Source organism: Lycorma delicatula, chromosome 8 (assembly GCF_047948215.1).
Source record: "Lycorma delicatula isolate Av1 chromosome 8, ASM4794821v1, whole genome shotgun sequence".
NCBI classification, from domain to species: domain Eukaryota; kingdom Metazoa; phylum Arthropoda; class Insecta; order Hemiptera; family Fulgoridae; genus Lycorma; species Lycorma delicatula.
Genome location: NC_134462.1, coordinates 45407939 through 45433171, shown reverse-complemented (window position 1 = coordinate 45433171; position 25233 = coordinate 45407939). Strand labels below are relative to the sequence as shown.

General features: G+C 29.7%; 1 protein-coding gene across 1 annotated transcript; it reads left to right on the top strand.

Annotated features, from left to right (window-relative positions):
• Window positions 1–286: 286 nt before the first annotated feature.
• Window positions 287–25233, top strand: LOC142329225 (LIM homeobox transcription factor 1-beta-like). The gene is made up of 7 exons (XM_075373629.1): window positions 287–485; window positions 9889–10090; window positions 12948–13168; window positions 15830–15963; window positions 19045–19228; window positions 21480–21584; window positions 25016–25233. Exons 1-7 carry the CDS (start codon window positions 287–289, stop codon window positions 25231–25233), a joined length of 1263 nt encoding a protein of 420 aa, XP_075229744.1.

The window sequence follows — 25233 nt, the reverse complement described above, 5'->3', positions numbered from 1 at the left end:
TTGGGAGGGTCCAACTCACTTTATCATTTAATGTGTGGCGTTGTCTTTTTGGGGATAATCTTGTAGATCCTTTTTTCTTACCACCAAGGTTCAATGGAGAGCGTTACTTGCATTTTTTGCAAACAATTTGATGGAACTCTTGCAAGATAGAGTGCCACTTGAATATAGAGTGTAGATGTGGTTTTTCAATGATGGTACATCTGCTCACTACTGTCGTGATGTGATGAATCATTTAAATAAATTACACATTTAGTAAGCAATAGACTGGTCGGAACGGACCAGAAAAATGGCATCTTCGGTCTCCCGATCTCACTCCAGTGGACGTTTTCCTTTGGGGTTGGATGAAGTCGTTAATCTATACTCCTCGTATTGGCAAACAAGAGGAATTAAGACATCATATAGTAGAAACTGGAAGCTACTAATTAGGAATAATAATGATGCTATTAGACGTACTCGGCTAGAATGGATTTGCCGAGCTGAACTGTGTATGCGTTGCACAGAATGGCGGCCCCATTCAGCAACTGCTTTATTAAGTAACCGTTTTGATATTTTATTTTTTTTAAATTTATGTTTTATTCATTTTTTTCTGTTATTTATAAGTTTACTATTTGTTTCCTTTTACATTATGCTGTTCAAACACTGATGAAAATTGTTTTATTTAGAATCGTACCGGTTTTCCAAACCAGTTTATGTTTTTGTTTCTAATTGAAGTTAACTTCTCAAATTTGTGTTTTAGTTTTAATAACGTTATTTACATCAATTTTCTCAAAATTAAATTATGTACAAAGTTAACTAGAGAATTTTACTTGTTTATTGGTAAATTAACAAAGCTATTTTATCAGAAAATGTATTTTCCGATAAAACTTTTTCGTGATTATCCTGTTTTTCTAAAAAACCTAATTGAGATAGAGGTCTGGGACCACTTTTATTCAATATTGTTTAATAAAAAAGCATCAAATTTACCCCTCGATTTGTACCCCAAGAATTTTAGTACGGTTTAATTTCACAGAGGGAGCAGGGAGCAGAAAGTAGAGCTAAATGTTTCGTGAGCTGAAACTCGCTAACAAATTCTTTTCTAACCTATGTTTATATGAAGTTTTTATCTTATTTCTGGTTTTAGAATCATTTCTCGATAGATTGCAATGCAGTCTGGAATCACTCTATATACAGTAGCATAATAATTTTATAAATATAGACCGATTCGGGAGAAAAGGAAATAATTTGGGTACCGATTCTATAGCTTGAAATAAGGAAAAACGTTCGTACAAACATATATCCGAAAACGCTTTTTATCGTGTTACGGCTGACGAACGGATTTCAATTCCCTCGGTGAAGTAAGCACTAACTGAAATTTTGAAGGCGTTATATAATGGGTAAACTTGATGGTTTCTTACGTTTTTGACCTGAAATATTGAATAACTATGTTAAATAACTAACAGACGCGTAAATTTTATTATGATAGCTTTTGAAAATTTAATCTTGGAAAAATTGATGTAATAAAGTGTATGAAAAAGTAAAAAAAAATCAACTTTTGTTATCAAAAACAAAATAGAACAGAAAAATGTAACGAATTTAAAAAAAATTAAAAACAGTTGTTTTTAGTATAATAAATTTAAATCATAGGATTACCTATTATCAACCTTTAATTTGATGCGGAAATATGTTACATTTTTTTAAACTGTTTTCCAACTCAGTTTCTTGAATTTTCGCTCAAAATTATTATCAGAATAAAATCAGTACAAAATACACATTTACGTTCTTACAATTTAATACTAGGCAGTGATGACAAGGAAATAGAAATTGTATTCAGATCGTTTACGTAGACAATGTAAACTTTGTTTGAAAAACATCCTTTTTTTTAAGTAATGTGGAAACAAATTAGAATGGGACTACAAAAATGTTATCACCGCACCTATAATTTACACATCTGTAATTTCTAACTGTTTTGAATCAAACTTTTGTTTTTTTTAAGTAACTTGAAACTTAGTCCTTTTTTATGTGATTAACAGTTTGTAAACTTATAACAAGGATTAATAAATTTTCTTCGTTACAGAAAGAAGTAAGACAAGAATGGAATCTTATTTTGAAAGCGGACATTCTTAATTTTCATTTTCTGAATTACTAATATTGTTTCATAAATTATTTATAAATTAAGTAATAATATAAAATATTAAATTGCTAATATTTATGTTACATGCCGTAAAATTTATACTTCAACTTTTCTTATCTTATCATAGTTGTCACTAGATGTGTACTAATCAGTGCAATCAATTATTTCAATCGTGTATTCGCTCGCTTATCCTTGCGATTATTCATTATTTTCATCCGACATAGGTTTGATTGACTTAAACCGTTAGGTGCCAGATAAACAATGTGGTGTTCACTTTTTACTAACCAAATGAATTTTATATAATTCTGGATTTTGAGTACAAATCAGCTGATTTCGAAGTCGAAGTGTTGAAATCCTAATTCAGTCACTTGCTTTTATACGGATTTGATTACTAGATAGTGGATACCAATGTTCTTTGGTTGTTGGGTTTCAATTAACCATACATCTCAGGAATGATCGACCTGAGACTGTACAAGATTACATCTCATTTATATTCATACATATGATCCTCTGAAGTAATATCTTACGATGGTTCCGGAGGCTAAACAGAAAAAGAGAGAGGTTTTGAGTACAGGGTCATAAATGTGCTTTCTTTAAGCGAGAGGGAAGATAAATAGCGTTGTGCAAAAGCAATTTTGTTCGTTTAAGGAAAGGTACGTGGCTGTAATCCAGCAAACTGAAATTGGAAATTGTTTATTTTTTTGTATGCATGGAGTAGGGAATATACCAGTTTTAAGTTTTGGTACGAAGAATTTGGTGTCGATAATGCAAACATAAATTACTGGAAAAATTCTTTAAATTAACTGTGTGCAGAGATACGACTCCGTAACCTAGTAATAATAGGTGGGAATAGTCTAAACGTGGAAATTGACGAATCTCCTTTTTCAAGGCGAAAATATAATGTGGGGAGCGTTTTATCCTCAGCAGTGGGTGTTTGCGGAAATTTGCAGAAAAAACAAAGGAATTTTTTATATATACGACACGTTATAAGACACGCATATAAAAACACGTTATTAAGACTTTATTATAAAAGAGAGTTAGACCCGAGTTTGTACGTAATTTCTGATTGTAGACAGAGTTATAGCGGGCGGAGTATAGCTGTGCGCATTGCTTGCTAGAGAGATAGACTGATAGGACGGCTTGAACAGTCGTTCTTTACGAAAACATCTCTTATAGCTTCGTATACTTACATAGTATGCAGTACATTGTCAGTATTTCAGGATAGTTAATAGCGCAGCCGTCAGCCTCTGTGCATAGCAATATGCCGCCCACTGTAAGATATTCGTAACCTACAAGCTTACAATTTTATACATCAAACTGTTAATAACTCGGTTAACTTTCCAGATCCAATTACCCGGGCCCATAAAAACAGTGGAGAGTTTATGTGCAACAGCGAAAAGACGGAATAGCAGGGAGTGTGGTACATCGAGATCTATACTATATTTCTATTTATGTGAATTCACTTGGCGCCAACGTAATATCGATAGGGACCCGATCGATCAAATTTTGAGAATATTGCCTTCTTTTGGCCTCCAGAACAGTGAATATAAGCAAGACTTATTTTTTACTTTTATAATAACAATTTAGGAAATGTGTCCTATTTCGAAATAAGACCCCAAGGATTATTAAGACCCCAAGAAATAAGACCCTGTCGCTTTTACGTTTTAATTTGTATATGAAATAAGCAATATAAGAAACCAAAAGATATTTTGAAAGCGGAATAAGACTCAAATTACAAAACATTAAAATCTTCTGACTCGAATTGAAATTAACAGTTAGTTAATAACTTTTCATTTAATTAGAATAAAAATAAAACCATTTATCTTTGTATTTTTTTTTCTACATAAAATTAATAAAGGTGTTTTAAAAATAATTAACGACAAAAAATAGGATTTATTAAGAAAAAATAATATTCTATAATTCATTAATCCACAACATAATTATTACAGTTTCATGAAAGTAGGCTACTGTAATAATAATAATATGAGGCTGAGTTATGCGAGAGGTAAGGTTCAGTAAAGGTATATAGGGGTGTCGCTAAAAGTAGGGGGTGAATGTGGTTGGAAGGGAGAAGGGGCGGGGAACATTAATAACTGGCAGAACGATGTAGAACGAACAGGTCGCTCTCTCAGCACCGAGCACATCCTATTCTACTAACAACAAGAGGACAGACAATAGCCGGAGTTCATTAGCGCGACACACGTACGCACTAACGTATACACATTGACGCACGCTCGCAGGCACCAACAAGTTAAATTACGTTACGTCACCTCACTCTTAATGCTAACACCTTCCTCTCTAACTACTACCAACCTATTTTAACATAAACTGTACTCGCACATACAACGAACCGTGTTTTAGTTCATAAACTAACTTCAATGACAGCAAACGCCATCTGTTAGTAAAATACATAATTAATTCAATCTGCAACAATTATAATCAACCGATGGCTTTTATTTCATTCTTCCCAAAATGTATTTTTAAAAACTACTGTTTATTAAAAAAAAAATATAGATTTTACCATTTAAAAAAAATGATTCAAAGAATTCCCCACATTTCTGGGCTCCATACCTCTTATTAGGTGTTTTTCAAATATTTATGGGTAAGAACTAAAAAAAACTCAATGCCAAATTCAGATGTTGTGATCAATTATTAAAAAATAATAATTACATATAGAACTTTAACAAAATGGCATTTAAAATTAGAAAGTAATAATTTTTAAATTATTCTTTACCTTTTAATTATATTTTTTTAAATATTAATTTATTCTAATAGTATTTTTTATATATTTTTTTGTCACTGTACAACCTAGAGTAGTCAGTCCTCTTGTGTGTCATCCCTTTTCCTTTTAAAGTAAGCTACGCGCGCACACACACACACACACACACACACACACACATACACACACAGTATATATAGTTCACTCAGCTCATAAAAAGATTGACTAATGAGATTTACAGTGCATGAAAAGGAAATTAAAAAATAAAAAAAATAAGAAGCCCAAGCTGGGAACTGAGTCATGGACATTTATTTTAGTTTATGCATATATTCGGAACAACATAATACAGTTAGACTGCAGCAAATATATTAAATAATTGGTGTAGGAGTTAGAGTATGCTGAATTCTTATTAATTGCTTGACATCAATTTTTCTACATTTCTGCATTTTATTAGTAATTTATCTCAAAACCTAATAAAATTTAGGTGTTTGATTAGATATTTAGTATATGGAATAAAAAAATAATCTACATACACTGCTTTAGTTCTCTGTTAACTGGTTGTAATTCAATTTTCAGTTGTATAATATAATAAAGTTTTTTACAATTAAGTTTGTTATTCAATCAATATATTGTGAAGGATAGATACATTCTCTGCGACATCTGAAAGGTTCTGGGATCAAATCTTTAACAGGCTTATATTTTTCATAAAGTACAAAATTCATCTTAAGTTCTACACTGAAAGTTAGCTTGCTAAAGAAAATAAATAAATTAGTTTTATATGTTGTGTCAATAGTCATATTAAATGACTCAGAAGCTAACAAAAACAGTTTTGAAAAACTATAACATAAAATAGCATTTTCTGTAAACTAATATTAAAGATTTTAAGAAAAATAAAATATGCGTTACATGGACAGACAACTGTAGAGTCCAGACTATTATAATTTCTGACACTACCAAAAATTATTGAAAAATTGATAAGAAAAGTCCTTTAATCTTAAATTATATGATCAAAATGTGATCATATAATCAGTTGAGTGATAAAAAAAGCTGGAAATGATTATAGATTTGATTTGAAGAATTTTTTTAAAAGCAGGAACTACTACTTTTTGACAATGACAAAACTAATCCCCAAATCAACTGACTGATTCAAAGGAAACTGGTGAGAAAAAATTTATATCTGCCTAGTTACTATTACGTATCTAATTCTATAGAACTATACAAACAGCTATATTTATTGTTATAAACAAAAAAAGATGTTCTTAGGTAATAGAAATTAACAAAGCTTGATTCTTACGCATGTAACATTAAATAGATAAAGACTGAGAAAATGACTCTCATCAAAATCAATCTGATAGTTTTTCAATTTATTCCAAAACACAATTAAGAGGAAAAAATTATCACACTAGAATAACACTAATGAAACTATAACTTATTACAGGATATAACCATAATTAAAAAACTCATTATTCAGAAAATTGATTGTTAATTGATTTTTCATTGATAAAAAACTGCAATTAAAATTCAGAAAAAATAAATATGAAACAATGGTCACTTTCTAAGCAAATGTAAATATACTTAAGAGGATCTTCAAGGGACTATTATGTCCCTTGAAAATAAAATAAAATTAAATTAAATTACACAAGTAGTAGTGGAAGTGGCACTTTTATTTACAGCTCTTTAAGTGGTTAGAAAACCCCTTATATATGTGTACAATTTATATTTACACAATTGTAAATATAAATTTCGTTTTGTCTTGTTTTAGTTTTTCAAAAAACAAAACAGTTACTCATTTACAGATTTAAAATAATAAAATATACTGTGAAGATTATATAGAATAAAACATTTACCATAATTATTTACAATTAAATTTAAGCTTCAATAAAAAATAAAAAATTCCTTAACGGTTTCAAACTTGAATCACTTTCACTTTTAAGCTACCTTCTCTTTTGTAAATTCATTAGACTGCAATAAGTCATTATCCAAATTTTTTCCAATAAATTAATAATAGAAATAAAAGTAGTTGCCAATTTGTCAATAGGCAAATCCTTTTTCCTATCAATATCATTTTCTATCACTGTCAGTTACTTTTACCCAACTAACATAGTTGTAAGTATGATTTCTATAAAGGGATTTTTTTTTGCCAACGATATCAAAATTAGAAGAGATATAAACAAATTTTGCTACAAAAAAATTTAGATTTGTGGTTGAAAAAATGTCATAATTATAATCCAGTTTTTTTCCCAAAAATTATTTTTGATTTTAGTAAATAATTATTTTAAGTCTAAATCATTTAAAATAATTTATTACTTTTCACTATTATGCTTATTATAATGACCTACAACATAAATATCATATGTTGCAAGATCCATGAAAGTAATTTTAAATGAAGGAAGCACATTAATACATCTAAATACGTTTAACTAAAAGAAAGAACATTCAATACATTTTAATAAATAGTTAAGTAAATGGATGCTATAAAGGGAGTGCAAGAAAATTAACTTTTCCCTCTACCATTAAGGGGTAGAAGTATACAATTATTTGATATCCAATTGGTAGAGAGGGATACACCCCCAAGAGCAAGTTTACCTTACTCCAAGTTAGTATTATATGAGAAAATATACTTATTTTAATAAGTACTTTTTTAATTAAATAAAAAATTTCTTTTTTGTGGTTGTTTGTAGCCCAAATGGCCATTTGTCTTCTACATTAGATGGATTACAAGTTTTTACCAACCAGGTAATAGGTTGGTATACAGTGAGTTAAAATGGAACACTTATATTTATAAAATCTACTATTCATTTTCCTAGAATTAATGTCCAATCATTTGAAAATGAATAGGTCATGTTTTGAAAATACTGACATATACTGGGAGGAAAGGGGTCTTTCTCTATGAAATAACAATATCAATATAATTCATCATATAAATAAATGTGAAAGTTTGTGGTGGATTCTGTCTATCCATATGCAACAGCATCATGTGAGAACCAACCAACCAATTGTTTTCAAATTTTCAGGATACATTCATGTTATCCCAGATAAAGTTTTAAGCCATAGACTGAGGTCCCTTTGGGGGTGGTGTTGTGAGTTTTTTCATCAAAAGTCTGTGTACTTTAGTTACTATAGTTACAACTATTCTATCTTCTGTAATTTAGTTTCTTCTTCAGGTATTTATAGAGTCTGTATACTTTAATTGTTATTTATCACTATTATTCCATAACCATTAAGATAACAAACAAAGCAGGGATCCTTCCATGGGGGAACCCCCTGGTTAAACAGGAAGGATGAGCAAAGCAAGTCCTGACCAGCTAGTTCATTATTAACATGAATAAAAAATATAAAACTAATGCTCTAGTATATGATGTACGAACCACATAATTAAGTTAACTACATAAATGAATTCTTATTTTACAAGAACAAATTGTTATTTTAAAAATAAAGATTCTAGCATGAATTGGTGGAACCAGTTATTGTAATTAAAGGAAAATCATCATCCATTGAAAATTATGAATAAAAAAAATTAAGCCAAAATAGTTAAAATTCATGCCTTGTTTTGGTTTTTGTTAATAAATGGTTTGGCCAGTCTCAAGAAAAATAAATCCCATGCCCGGCTTATCAGTGAAGTGAGGAGAGAAATATTTCCAATTGCTTTTTTCATAAAACTGAATGTTTTGTTAGAAATTAACCAAAATATAGAAGACATTCAACCATGAAAGTTAAACTTCATTTACCTCATCACAGTCACACTGGTTGTATAATGGACACACATCATCATTACAATGAGAGAAAGCAACTCTTGACTAATGTTCCCTATAATTCAGATCTTTTAAAAGGCAACATAGCAAAAAATTAATGTACACCTGTCTTTTAACAAACAATGCAATGTTTATAGAAGTGATTATTTGTAAAAAAAAAAAAAAATTAATTTTTGTAAAAATTTAAGAAATTTAAATATTTCTTAATAGAAATTTTAATGCGTTATATGGTATAACTGGATCCAAACGGTTACCTGAAACAACCCAAAAATTGGCCCACAAATTTTTAATGAGATAATAAATCTTGAATTTATTTGGATATTATGTTTAAAGTAGTTTTTTTAGCACTTTTTTTTTACAGAATATCAGTGTTATATTCTTTAGAATAAAATTTAGGATATATATAAAATAGTAAAAATCACTATGAATAGAATGTTATTTTCCCAATATAGTTTTTTTTTGGGCAAACAATGGTGGAATTTAATAATGTTGCCCAAAGAAAACAAGCAATAATTATGTTGAACTAGAAACTTTAAGAAACAATTACATAATTTTTTTTTTAAAAACTGAAAAAGAAATAGGAAACAGACATGTTTTAGGTTGACATGTTGCTGCAAATAGTTGTAAACAATAAAAACAATATTTTTAAGGCTGTTTCATTGTAAATGATTAAGGGATTGTAGAGGTCAGCAAAGAGGGAATGTCATGTATTGAAGAGCATCAAGGAGAGTGCAGGTGTATGGAATGAGGAGTGGCATGTACTTCATACCTTATCAGGCTATAATCCAACATACAGTGTACTGGATATCAGATCAAAGCACTATTCAAAATACACAAATGCAATAGCATCAATAATACCATTCCAAGTTTAACCTATATATTAAACAAACAAGGGTTTATGACTATCATTTTCACTTTTACTACAAACATACATATGCCAAAATTAAACAAAATTTATCATTTTTCTACTCATTCTATACTTAAAATATCACAAGACAAATAACACAATCTGGAGAAAATATAAAAATTCTATTTATAGAGATCCAGAAATTTGTTAAATGAATTTTTCTTTCATTTTTTCACCCCAAAAACTAATTTAACCTTAATTGAACCTAGTCAGCCTTAATATTTTTCATATGTTATAAAATTCCAGCTCACATTATGAACAGTAACTGAAACAGAGATAAAACCTATAAGTTATTAACATTAATAAATTAATGTATGTTGCGTATAAAAATTAAAACCTTAAATTATTTATAAATAAAAAGTATATGTGTTTATACAATAATCTTATTAAATTATTACAGATGTTGGAGGCCCAGGAAAATGTGAGAAAACTTATGAGATGTGTGAAGGATGCGGACAAAAAATTCATGATAGGTACCTGATGAGAGTAGCTGATGCAAGTTGGCATGAGCATTGTTTAGCTTGTAGTGTTTGTGGTGTTTTATTGACACATTCTTGCTATTGTCGAAACTCAAAACTATACTGTAAACCAGATTATGATAGGTATGTATATTAACTAATTACGTATTTTAGTTAGACAAATTAAAATTATAAGGATAATTTTAAGTAACTAATCACACAGATTTTTTTTTAGTAGAAACCTTCTTTAGTAATTAGTACCTATAGTAATTAGAGAATGTTGAATCTCTTTAAAACCTTAGATATAACTAGTGTAGGTCAAACAAGTTTCTTGAAGAAAATAGAAAAATAAATTATCATTAAAAAATAGCAAAATAAGAAATCATAAATTTGTATTTCTACACATTTAAGATTAATTTTTTTCTTAAATTTAAACTATACTGCATGGTTATAAAATATCTTTTGTTTAAAAATTGTTTATTCCAGATGTTAAATGGTACAATATAATACCTAGATAATTTTTTTTCTATATTATTTGCTGCATTTGTGTTAGATAACAAAAACAATTATATGAGAGATAGTTTCCGTGGTTATTATATGTATTATTAATTGTTATTTATATTGGTTTTATTCTATAAATCAGTAATAATGAAATCGAGGTTTAAATTTTTATAAAAATACTTTTATTAGTATTTTACATATAAATATATCGTCCAAAAAAATTTTATTGTTATAGTCCTCATGTCCAAATAATTAGGAATTATGTTAATGTATTTATTTGATCTGTACTGTGTTTTTTAGTTTACTGTGTTTTATCAAGTTTAGATTTTGTATATTTAATATTTTTCAAGTATGCTGAATTTTATATTTAATACACAATTAATTATTCAGTATTTTTAAGAAAATACTACTGATCTGAACACAAATTTAGAATTTATTTGGTCTGTTTTATTACGTTAAAAAAATTAAGATTTAATATTTAACCATTTTTGTTACATATACACATCTTTTAGAAATACAAAGTACAACCTAACCAACTCAGAAAGCAAATGTGTATGTAAAAACAGAAATGTTTTATTGGGGGAAATTTTTAAAATTCCTTTAATTAATTGCAAAATAAAGTTGATTAATTTCACCTGTCTTAACTTTTATCCTTAGAATTTTTATTGAAGATGCATTTGGAAAAATAAATTATAAAAAAAAAAATATTCCTTTCAGGATAAAAAATGTTGAACGATTTAAAAAATATATATTTTCTGTAAAATGGTGTGTGTATATATATATATATATATATATATATAAAACAAATTTTACAGAATTTATATTTTGTCCTTTTTATCAACATCATATTTATTAAAATAATGTTGACTAACCCAAAAAAAAAATTAAAAGTACTTTTCTTTGAAACATCTAAGACTATTCCTACACCATTACTATACCATACTTCAAAATGAAAATCACTCTTTTAATAAAAGTGGTAAGAGACTTAGAAAGAATTTTTTTATAAGAAAAATATATTTTAAATAGAGTCTTAACCCTAATAGAACAAAATTTTTATAAAAAATAATTTAATGAGGTATTTTATGTAACAGAGAAGATATTTAAAAAAAATATGATGCAGTATTTTAATCCGTGGTGTTATTGTTAATGGTGCTCATCTTCAGATATTTAAAAATTGTATATACAAGTCCATTATTATTATCATATCATCATCATAATAAAATTTTGATAATTATTAGTTCAGGAGGTTTGGCACTGGGTACAGAAAAAACAGGACAGTTTGTTCATAATTTGCATCACTTTTATAAAGCATTAAGAAAGATATCAAATATTTAATATCTAACAATCACATTTATCAAGATAGGATGTTATGAAAACCTGTGAATATTAATGGTGGCACAATAATCTCGAACCACTAAAATGGGTAGTGGAAAAATATATCTGAGTAATACAATAAGACTGTTGTAGTAATGTAGTTTTCCCAACTTCTATTTTCATTTTCTACTAATGTACATTGCATACTAATAAAACGACTGACTGGTCAAACTATCTAGTTCCTCAACTATATATTAAATTTTACAATACTGAAAATGTTTTTTCTAGGATTATATTTCTTTGCCATACTACGTTACCTCAGTATGTGACTGATGGTGAATAATTTAAAGTAAAATAATTGTACAATGGGCTCAACAGAAATTTAAATTCATGGTTAAATACTTCATGGAATGTTGTGAAAAATATATGTCATGTAACTTATTATATTGAACAAAATAAAACAATCAATTTAGCTTACTTTTGAGAGGAAAAAATTTAGATTGCACATGTGTTTAATAGTTTGACTCAGCGATCTTTAAAGACTGTAGGAGTGTATTAATTCATCTTATATCTGTTTGGAGCACCTATGTTAGTCCAACCAAATTGAATGTTATTTTTATTCAATAAGTAATGACTTTTGTGCCTCAGTGTACAGGTACATACATGTTTTGGACAGTTACTTGCAATCAATATCTTCCGTTTCATTAAACCACCATTATATTTCAGTAATGCTATAAAAATTTATTTTATCTTCATATTTAAAAGACATCTTATCTGTAGCAATTACAAAATACACTTTTTCATGTAGAAAGTGTAAGTTTTCATAGAAATCATACACTTTCTCTTGGTTAGGGAAACTACATTGTTTCAACTTTAGAAACAAGATCTATGAATTGGCTTTGGTCACTAATGTTCTAGCAATATTTTCCTGAGTACTCACTAGAAAAAACTAAAAACTGCTACATAATGAAGGATATTTCATTCTCTGGCATAAGTTCGTATAGCATGTTTCACAAATTCAAATTTATGATATATAAATGCAATATATAGTAGGATTTATTCAATAGATTCCATTTAATCTTTTGCATGAAACATAATGCACAGAAATACTGTGACATATTTACAAACTACAGTAAAAGTTAAGTAACAATCATACTAATATTAATTTTATTAATTAAAATTACAGGTTATTTGGTGTTAAGTGTTCAAGATGCGGTGATCGTTTATTACCTCAAGAAATGGTAATGAGAGCACAAGCGCATGTATTTCATTTACCATGTTTCCTTTGTGTTGTTTGTTGCCAACCTTTACAAAAAGGTGAACAATTTGTACTAAGAAGTGGGCAACTTTTTTGCAGGCAAGATTTTGAAAAAGAAATGTTTTTATTACAACAATCAAGTCCATCAGGTAACTGAAATTTTAATATACATAATATAAAATTAAAAATCTATCAACTTCAAAAGTTTTTTTTATAAAGGCAAAAAAAAAATCATTAGTTTATTTCAAAATTAATTGTACCTCAACTTACAATTACTTATTCAAAGTAGTCTATAAAACCTATTCAAACTAGAAGAATCCATATAAAAACCATCCGTTGAACAAGAAAGATACAGAACAATAAATGTATAATCTTTCTGGCGCTTCATTAATCAATAGGTGGAATGGCAAACATGAAACAAAAAATGCTGATGGCAGACATTTAATGGAAAAGTGCTAATTTTTAAACCAAACCATATTTATATTGTAACAAGACTGCTATAACAAAACTGAGTAACAAAAATTATGCTAATTAAGAAGAAAGTAGTAGAAAATATAATAATGGGAGGAATCCAAAAAGGGGCTAAAAGAAGCCCTGTTAGTAAAGCTAACAGGTCCATTTAACATCCTTTGTAATACTGCTCACCGACACACCTAAACAGATGTTGTTCAATGAAAAGGGGTTTACCAGACCAAGGTAGGAATTTCATGAGAAAATGTGAGGGTGGACGATCCCAGTGATCGATTCCAGTGGATCATTCTTACACTTTGAGTTGGGTCAGGTCCTGTAGGTCAAGAGGATAGGAGTACCAGTTGGTTGGGGAAGACCAGTTGACAGACAGTCTGCAATGAGTTCTGCAAGACGGTTCTAAGTGAGGAGTGATTATGTGAGTTTGAGGTGAGAGTATCCTGCGAGGAGTTATTATACTTGTCAGTGAAGGAGCGAATTTCTAGTGCATACACATTCGACACAATTAAGGTGACGTCAAGTAATTCCGGAGTGAATAGTGCATGAAAACAAGAAATGGGTCGGTGAGTTATTGTTAGAATATTAGTGAAAGGGGAGATAATGTAATTAATTTCATCCATAAATTATTAGGGTAGTTTTATTTGTGAACAGCATAGGTATTTGCAGTAAAATAACTTTATACTTGTCTTATCTGTTGTAGTATCATTGTTAATACAAGACTAGTGGCTAAAAATGTTAAGATTAGCAGTCATGCTAATGTCTTTTGTCAATGGGACTGAATTCTCGTTTTAAATATTTAACTACCTATAAATAAATTCTGATGATTACTTTAAATTGTTTTGTATATAATCACTGTTTATTACTATTATTATTATTATTATTGTTGGGGTTATGATTACTATTATTTATTTATTAATGTCATTTATTATTCATATTATCATTGTTACTATTGATTATTTTATTTAAGTTCTTAAACTAATAAATTGTAATTATATAAACATTTTCAACTGTCAATCTCTCAATATCCTGATTGAGTTGCAAACATGCGGCAGTATTTTCTTTGTAAGTTAGTACTTTAAATTGCAATTGTGGTAAAAATTTCATTTAGTTTTTAAAAAGGTTAATAGTTTTTGTAATTAGTTTTTTTTTTTTTTTTTTATCAGTATGTCCATATTATCCATATTTATATTTATACCTTTCATTTTCGTCTTTATCGCTGTCAATATAAAAAAGGCTTTTAAATATTATATTACAATAATTTAATAGATTGCAAAAAGAAAATTTAGTTTTATTATTAAAATTAGCCGAATTTTTTTTTAATAAACTTTTAAAATCTAATTCTTTATTACAATCATAATTCTGACAGCAGCCCATATTTTATGCACTATTAGTGGTTTAATCAATAAAACCCTTCTACAGTCCCTTCAAAATTCCCTCTGTAGATAACAGTATGTCTTGAAAGACAGTGCTTAACTTAGATGGTATTTATATCTTAAAAATCAATAACATAAAGAATTTAGTTTTATATCATACAAAAACACTTATTTTCTGCATTATTGTTATGAGTTTCAGTTATTGAAGAAAGCTTATAGAAATTATGGAAAATTATATAGAAAAGCATATCTTTTTTGCCTTTTTCCTAGTATTGCAATTTCAATCATCTTTAACTTTTTAAGAGATTACACAAAAATACTGTTTTTAAATATATTCAAAAAAGTTTAAAAAAAACTTTAATGGTTGGTATGCCATTTAAAAAAAAAATTGCTTTCTCAGTTCTCTGTAGATAGGAAATTTTTTTGCAGTTAATTATGTGTGTGCCTTAACACTCCTACAATAGATATGTAGTTCCATAATTTAACTAACACTTGGAAAACACTTCATGAAGGAATTCAGAATTTTTAATAAAAATGCTGGCGATCAAAAACATCTATAAGAAAAGAGAATAGTCGCATAAAATATGTGTTGAATACTCTAGAGACCTTGGAATTATTTGTATTATTGTTTTGTTGTTTACATTTCAACCAAATACATCATTTTTATAAACTACAATTAAATGTTCAATCATCTATTGAAATCAGCTTTTTTTTTTGTTAACACCCTTTTAATATTAAAGTATAATTATTCTTAACTGAAACAGACAAATTAGTCTACCTGTACACATGATAATTAAACTGTTAACATTTTTTGCCACATGTTTAAATCTTGCATGTTGTTTAAAAGTTGCATATTAACAACAATACGCTGAATAGTTATTAAAGAATATATTTCAATTTATAATTTAGAATGGATAGTAACATCTTATTAACTTTGTTATCATACGACAATCATTCATTTCTGTACAGATGAAATGCTACTTGAAGAGAATAGGCCACGAGATGGAAGACGAGGACCGAAACGACCACGAACAATTCTTACATCGGCACAAAGACGACAATTTAAAGCTTCTTTTGAAGTCAGCCCGAAACCATGTCGAAAAGTAAGTAACTTTGTAATATATCATAGTTACAAAGAAACAGAGCTTGTTTTAATTTAAAACTTCATTTATGAAAAAATAACACAAATCTTGTGTATAAATCTGAAATACTTTAACAAATATTTATTTCTAATTACTATGACAAACAATTTCCTTTACAATCATTAACAAAATTTAAAAAGTTTCAAAATAATACCAATATCACATTTGCTAAGGAATGAGTTATATTAACTAATAATTTCTTTAGCTTAAGCATGAAAAGATGTTTAAGTAAAAAAAAAAAAATTGCTTACCAGACTAAAAAGTAAATATTACACAGTTAAAATAATTGAAAATTGGAGTTTTATTTTAAAGGGTCACTATCTAGTTTGTATGTACAGAAAAGTAATATTTACCGAAAGATTATCATTGTCTGCTTTCCAAAAAGAACACATTGCCGTACAGACTAAGGAACTCATTTCTTTTATCAAAATGGAGAACATGCAAACATGTAGAATATCTTTCAAAGCAGTAGGAAAGAATAAAATTATGGGGTAGTAAAGAAATCTCATAAAAATTGTAAGAAAAGCTAAATGAATGTAAACCATCTATCATTTAAAATATGCAAGATATCAAAATAGAAACAAAAATTAAATAAAAATAAAGATTAAAATTATCAAAAAATGAAACAAAGTGGAAATGAAAAACTTCCCTCTTATTAAAAAAAAATCTAACAAGATACATATAGTGATTAAATAATAAATTACAATTCTGATAGCAATAGAACAGCTTTAAAATAGGTTACAATTTACCTAGTTCGGTTAAGTCATCACCAAGTATATTGTGTATAATGGTGAATGCTAGTAAGAACTTTTGTAATGTATAATCTACATAATCAATGTGACAGTGACATATCATTAACAGCATTTATCTACTGAACAAATCGGCAGATCACTGAAGTTATGAGAAATTCACGTGTTTATTCCCAACATAATATGACTTTTCACAGTAACTTACAACTTCCACAGCAATAATGCATCTTTAATATTCATACTTTATTTTTGACAACAGCCAACCACTCATTTGCCAAAATTTGTCAACACTGACTTTTCACGATGCTTAAGCAGTCAGAATTTGAAGCTCATGAGTAGATATTTTATGCACACCTTCAACACTTATCAAATGATTGGAAATGTAAAATTTAAATATTTGTTAAAAGAACAAAGAAGTTTGGGCCAACAAAAAAGTTAATACGGCTAATCAAATTTTAATACGGCTCATACAAAATTGATTCTCATGGGCTGGATAAAATCTTCAGTGTTGTCAAATTTATACACATGGGGCATTAATATACTGATTTCAGGAAGTAGCCAAATATGTAAACTTCCTGGCTAGTCACTAAAGGATACCTAACAAAACATCCATAATTATAACACTCAGTATCAAATACTATAACTGTATTTATCCAACAAAAATTATTTAAAAACTCCTGGTGCAATATTGGCTGGTTTGCATCCTCTTTGAAGTTAACTCAAATGAATGCATAGTCTTGGAGGATTTCAAGGGGAGAAATTGCAGTGAAGAGCAGTAAAAATATTAGGTAATTCACAGTTTACTATAGAAAATACATTTCAACTTCACATTCATAAGAACCATACAGGTCTCAACATACCAATCAATCAGTACAATCCTTCAAACATCATTCAGAAAATGTTAAGGTTCTGCCTTGACTGAACACATGTATGCCATTATAAGCTAGCATACCACTGCTAGAAGAAGCTTGCATTTATTCACTAAAATACTCACAAGGCCAAAAAGCACCAGTAGAAAGACAAAATCATTATGGATTATTTTGCCTAACATTCAAAGAGCTGTTTGATAGGCATTTAATAAACAACCATAATCAAACAAAGACCTTACAAAGGCCTGGCAGAATTTAAGCATACATGTTCAGTATAACCCTAATTGGTGTTACAAGCACATGAAACCATGCCAATATTTATCAAAATGAAGATCTAAACATTTTATGTCTGGCAATACATGGATTTCTTATTGCTTTAAAAATAATTTTAGACTGTTGTTTGTTCGTACATAACAAAAGCAAACACAAGCTGTTTAAATCATTGTAAATTTGAACCTAATTTTTTTTGCCCAGTCTTCTAACAAATTATTGAATTTTGAAATAAATATTCAGCCAGATATTTAGTCTGAAGGACATAAATTGCATAATCATCTATTTGTAGTAAAACTGTGTGGTATTTACAAATGATGATTTGTAAATACCATTCACAAGGCTAATTATAACTACAAATGGTTGTTCTCCAACAAAAACCACTAACAACAATTTCAGCCGTTTAGAAATTCCTGAATGAAGAAACTTCATCCATTTCACATCACACTTTGGATTATAGTTCAAAACATGTAACTGGCAATATGATTTTGTATAAAAAAAATTGTTTTGTTGTGTAAGAAAGGTAGGTTTTTGGTTTAAGTGTTAATGTAACCTGTGTATTATAGAGAAGAAAGACTACAATCAGCTTGGATCTCCAAGCTTGTTACTCTCTGTACACTTAAAAGTTATAGTACGATATTTTTTTTTGTTGATGTGAAATTTTGGCCAATAATCAGTAAATAAAATGTCTTTAGCCAACCAAAGATGTAACCCTCTTTGTGGGACACACTATATAACAACTGGCCAACTGCTGTGGTTAGTATAACTCTCAAGATCAATTTAACTACCATTTTATCAATCTCATCTTCCTTTTGTAATAGTTTTAAGATTAAATAAAATAATTTATTGATATGTTATATTAATAAAATGGTTTGCTTCTTCAAAAGAAAAATCACGTGCAATGCTGAATAATACAAACACCAGTGAGCTTGGCACACTAATATACAAAAGTATATTTATCTTGATATGAAGACAATAGAAACCCACTTTATTCGGAGTTTTCTAAATAAGCATGATATGAGATGATGCTCATTACTTTTGAAGGTCAATTTCAGTAACAACTTGGCTCATGTCAGGTTATAAATTACCAGATATGAGACATGTACATTCCAGTACTCATAGTAACAATTCAATAACCTTACTTTTTGTTTCAGGTAAGAGAGGCATTAGCAAAAGAGACTGGACTTAGTGTACGAGTAGTACAAGTATGGTTTCAAAATCAAAGAGCAAAAATGAAGAAAATTCAAAGAAAAGCGAAACAAGACTCGGATAAAAATCAAGATAAAGAAGAAAAACGTGATAAAAGCATAAAACAAGAACCTCTTTCTTCTGATCACAGTAAGGGTTTTCAGATCACTGTAATTTAAATCTGTTTCTAAAACGGTCCTAAGTAATATATTAATAATTAAGTATTATATTATATTATAATATAAATCATAAATTTTTTTTCAATAAAAATAACTGCTTGGTTACTCATGAAAAATAATATACTGCTTTTTAGAAATGCACAGTCTTTAATTTTTTTTGCTCTCGATAAATTTTCATATTAGACATTCATCAGTGGAAAACAGCAAAAAATGTAATTTCACAAAACTGGAAGCTTACACATACTCCAAAAATCACACACCCAAATTTTTATTGTTATTAAATAGAAAAAAATCAAAAAAAAAAAATCACTTATATTTAAGTAGTGATATGAATAATATATTTTTTCTTTAAAAATGTAATTTGGTAACTTATCCTAACGATTATAGGAAAGGAAAAGACTTATACAGATCTTGACAACTTCTCCAATGGTACATAACCGGTTATATATCTTGATTGTAGCAGTTCTTAAGGTTAACATCAATGTAATCTTATCTGATTTTGTAGTATAAGCTGATACACTAGTATAAGAAATATTAATAAACACTTACCTCATTGTTGGTAACAATGGAATTTGTCTCATATGGAAGAAACTCATATTACAAATAAACATACAAAATTCAGGAAAATATAATGAACCATTATATGAAAATTATCTAGGGAGCAAATTGAAACATATGAGAATACATGCATTACAACGCAATGGTGCCACAAAGTACATCCCAACCCCTTACAGGAAGACACCCGCCTACTGATGTTCCGGTTGACACCCCCCCCCCACATAAGTTCCTAGCCGTGTTGGGCTTTAACGGGAGTTGACTTTTTCATCTGACTTTGGACATCTCATTTTAATAAGCCTGGCCTTGTTGGGATGCCACCAATGTAAATGCCTCGGTAGACATTTGCATCTGTGATTTATTAAGTCAACTTTTGCCTTTACTGTAGGCCTCATCCAGACACCCCAAAGTACAATCAATAATGAACAACTGTCTTGTACACATGATTTCCATAGCAATATAGTATATTTTATGTGTAATGGTTTACTATCAACAACAGCCACTCATTTACTCTGCCACACTGCCTTCAAACTAATGTTTCACAAAGCACTGGATATCAGGTTCTATGAATGTTGATCAAATGCAAGCTTTCTTGGTGGCTAGATTGGCTTGTTCATTACCAGATTCTTACAAGCATAGTAACAAAGAAAATGACATAAAAATTGCATTTTTTAAGAATAGAGATGACTGTGTAAACATGTAAATTACAAGTTATATCATTTTGCCTAACAGTAAATTGTGATTAATAATATAACATTTTAATAATACACTTACCAAATTAAAGCACAAACAAATATGCTAGTACTACCTGTGATATTATGTAACACTATTTTATAGCGAATAGTTTATCTGCAATTATGCTAGTTTGGCAAAGCCTAACTAAATATGAGCTACCTGACCAACCACAAATTGAACCCAATTATTAAGATCCATAGAATAAACAACAGCATCCAAATTCATCTGGCAAAGAAGTTTAAAATACTTAAGTTAGGATACCAAATTAGTGTTTTTAAGAAAATTGCTTTGAATCAAATTATACAAAAATTATCAAAGGGGTAATACACACTGAACACAGCACAGATATTAAATAATTCGTATCCGAAAATAGAAGATACAATGAAAATAAATTAAAACTTCTGTGTGGCAATAACAGTGGTCAGTAAAAAAGTTATAACACCTGTTCTATTAATATGTTTAAAAAAGAACTGGTCATCTTTATAAGAATTAACATAAACTATAACTAGTTAGTCCTACTGTTGCCAATGAGGTTATCTATACTCTGTTAAATTGTTTATTACAGATCCAGGTTAAAAATCTCCTTTAACAAGTTGAACAATGATATTTTACATCTTATGGGTAAGTCCCCATGGATGGGAAACCAATATTCTTAGAGTGGTTTGTCTTTCAAATTAGTTAAAACCAAACCATAATCAAATCAGGATCTCACTAAAGTTTGTTGTAATTTATTCAATCAGCATAACATTTTTAAATCACAAATTTTGAGCTTTCTTATATGTTTAATTTATGTCTTCCATTCATCAAAATAAAGACCTATACATTTAACATGATCTGATATAAATATTTCTCATTAATTTAAAAATAGTTTAAGTTTAATAATTGATAATATACATAAGAAATGTTAATAAAGAATTCATCTTGTTTTTCAGATCACTATCTTAGTATTAATGGACTAAGTATGCATGACTCCTCAGATGCAGCATACCCTACATCAAGTCAACCACTAAATCCAAATAATCCTTATTCACCAGATGGTAAGATCATGCCTTAAGTAATAAAAATAAACAAAAGCAATATTAAATAAAAACATTATTACCCACCATTTACCAGTACAAATTAACTAAATTTGTAATTTTAGATCAATAAACACATGATACTATAACAAACATTTTCAATATAACTAACTAATATGAAGAGCTGATGTTACATCACGAATGCTATCCCCAATAAAAATTAATAATACATACTAACAGCAGACAGGTTACCAGTCCGACAAATGCATTACTTCAACTACACTATCAGTAAATAATTTAAGGTAATGACTCTATTAGATTGGCAATTACCTCTTCTGGTAGAAGGTTGCCATCTATGTGTAGTATGTTGTTTGAAAATTTCTGCTATAGGCCACACAAAATAATGTGATAACAACTTAAGTTTTTAAACATTTTTGATATGGCAAATGTTTATAAATATAAACATAGGTAAAAGATGTAATATATCTTGTGTATAATTGAGATCTCTAACGATTTTAACTAAAAGATGTAAAAGTTAAGAATTAAACAGATGATGAATCTAGTACCTATACTTACTTCTCTGTCTTCAAACTGTTAGAACTTTTAACTGCTACTTTACTACATACCCCCAAATATAACCTATAGTAGTGCACTACAATTCATGTCTAAAAGAGCACCAGCAAGTAAAAATGTTTAAATCAATAATAGAAAATTAAGATATTTTTTATACTTTATAATACTGGACAAAATTAGATCTTTGAATTCAAATAAAATATTACAATTCGGTTTAGATATTTTTACAACAGTAGATCAGTCTTTCAGAAACTACTGCATCAATGACCAAACAAATATGCCTAGGAAAATTAAATTTATAGCTGATTGTATTTTATTAATGAGATTCATCTTAAAAAATTTTAATATTTTCACCACTTCTCCTTTCTCATTCCAATCTGATAGGGGACGACACCTGCCTTGTGACGCTTCCAGTCGCCACATCCCCCTGCCATTCCTAGCCCTGATGGGGTTTGACATGAGTCGTCTAACTTTTTATATCTCATAGTAATAAGCCAGGCTCGTTGGGATGTCACTGATGTAAATGCCTCGGTAGACATTTACATCAGTGATTTTTAACTCAGCTTTTGCACTTGCTGTAGGCCTCGTCCGGACATCTTGAATGTCCTACATTGTTGCCCTCTGAACTAGCTAACCAAGTTCGCAGAAGCACGAATCCCACGCCTAGTTCCACTTTTATTGAGCCAATTTCTAGTAAATATCTCGAAACTAGAGGCAAATTAACAACAACATACCACCAAAAATGTTGTTCGCAACAACAAAATTTGGTCCTAGTTCCCTTTGGGAACTCAATTTCAGTTCATACCTCTGACTTAGGTTAATTTAAGAACTCTGGTCTGGTCTACAAGGGGAGGCGGACAGACCTCCTACTCCCACTCAGCTCCATCACAGAGTCCCACGAGACATTTACTTTCTTTCAACCATCATCGAGATGCTGCTACACCTCACGGCTGTATGGGATCCATGCCCTCGGCATTGCAGTTGCCGTTCCACCAATAGCTAACATTCAAATAATCACCACAAATTTTATCTAACTGTGGCTCAATGCCAATACGCCTACCTCCAGCCAATCAACTGCCCAGGCAATCCCTAGCCACCCGAGGTACTACTCAACTATACCCCTTCAGCCGTCCTGCTTAGGGCAAGGAATTGAAGGAAGCCAGCCACAATAGTCCATTCTCTGCGAGTCTTCCAGTTAACAAGCAGATCAAAGAAGGAGTCCTCTCTCGAATTCCCTAACAAACTCTGGTATGTTCAGCCTTGTTCCAGGGACAAACATAAAGGACATGGTTCACAGTGTCATCGACCATACAGTCCAGACCCAAGCAGGAGTCAACCAAACCAAACTATTCCTAAAGGCACCATGTCCCGAAAGGAATTGAGTTGTATACTGATAGGGGAAAACCCAACTAATTGCTCGCAGCTCCCTAATATTTGGAAAATACCATGCGTGTATTGACCAGTAGAAGAATCGTTCCACCTAGCTTGCCAAGAGTCAAAACCTTGGTCTTTAATTTCTCGCATATGCCCAGAAGTAAGGCCTTCCTTCTTAGAAATGTACTGCTTGCTACATTCCATAGCTAGAATGTCAATGGGTTTAATGCCAGCAATCACAGAGACTGCCTCTCTCTAAACATTTCTGTACCCACCAACAACAGCTAACAATAGAAGATGCTGGGCTCCCAAAAGAATGTCCTTATAACATTGGAATTGCAAACGATGAGCCCAAATGGGCGCAGTGGCCATCTGACATTATGGCCTCACAGACATCTTTGTAAAGAAAACGCATGGTATGATAATTCAATCCCCAATTGGGATGGATGACTCTATGAATACCAAAGAAGGCATCGATGGCCTTCTTTGCAACAAACTGGAGGTGCTCCTTGAATTGAAGCCTCTCATCAAAGATAACACCCAGACATTTCTGAATGGTAACATACCTAATCGGAAGGCCATCCATCAAAACCCACGGGTGACGGGTCACAGCTAGATGACCTTTGAGAAGCATCATAGTGGTTTTCTCCGCCCTAAAAACCATCTTATGCAGAAGACTCCACAACCTGAGAACCTTACATGCCTGCATCGCTCTGAGTTCTATCTCAGCACGCGAGTTATCCTCGATCAGCAGCAACCCATCGTCTCCTTTCTCATAACATGAACCATACACTAACTAATATTTGTAATCTCTTTAACAGGTTTTAAATATTTGTAGTTAATTACATTAATTTTTAGCCAACAACTATGACAAATCAATATTACAACATGTTTGGAGGTAGCATGTATAGACCAGATATTTTACTGCAGAAAAAAATAAGTACACAAGTATCTATGGGTTGTATGATTGTAAAATGCATAAAATTAAATAAAATATTACATGAATTATGAAAATATATTACTTATTGCAGTGATGAATAATTAATATATTCACTCTGATTTAAAATTTGATTTCTTGTAAATAAGGAGTATAATAATTTTTCTTAAATAAAAGCAAAGTAAATGTTATTTATAAGATGTATAAATGTAATTCTATGATAATAGCATTAAAAATAAATAAATTTATCTAAGCAAATCAGGATGAAAGGTCAAGATGCTACCACTTCATTAGGAGATTACTTGCTGTAAAGCTGATGTCAACATGTTAACAAATTAGGTATTATCATGTCATTCTTTCACTGAAACCATAATTAAATCTGTGGTATTTAGAAAAATTAATTCACAACAATATATTCAAAATCCATCCAACAAATTGTGGTAAATATTTTAATGAAAAATTTTTTTATTCAGAGAAAATTAACTTATAGATAACCAGATACTAGTAAAAGAATTTTTTTTAAACCTGAATTCAGTACTTTTTCTTAAAGTTACTTTTTTGTTAACAGATGCTTATCCGGCACATTCTGGTGAAAGTTTCTGCAGTTCAGATATTTCATTAGATGACAGTACAAATCTTGATGAAGGAGGTTCGGATACATTATCACTAGAACTTGGTCCACCACCTAGCCATGAAGGTATGCTACACTCAGCGCTTGGGCAAATTAACCCAATTGACAAGCTCTACCTCATGCAAAATTCTTATTTCAATTCTACAGAACAGTGA

What these genes read in the sequence shown, in the direction of transcription:
- LOC142329225 (XM_075373629.1), top strand. Translation starts at nt 287, where the DNA reads ATGGCATCTTCGGTCTCCCGATCTCACTCCAGTGGACGTTTTCCTTTG. An exon ending in GATTTGCCGAGCTGAACTGT is followed by an intron (nt 486 to 9,888) that starts GTATGCGTTGCA and finishes AAATTATTACAG; the next exon opens with ATGTTGGAGGCCCAGGAAAA. An exon ending in TGTAAACCAGATTATGATAG is followed by an intron (nt 10,091 to 12,947) that starts GTATGTATATTA and finishes TTAAAATTACAG; the next exon opens with GTTATTTGGTGTTAAGTGTT.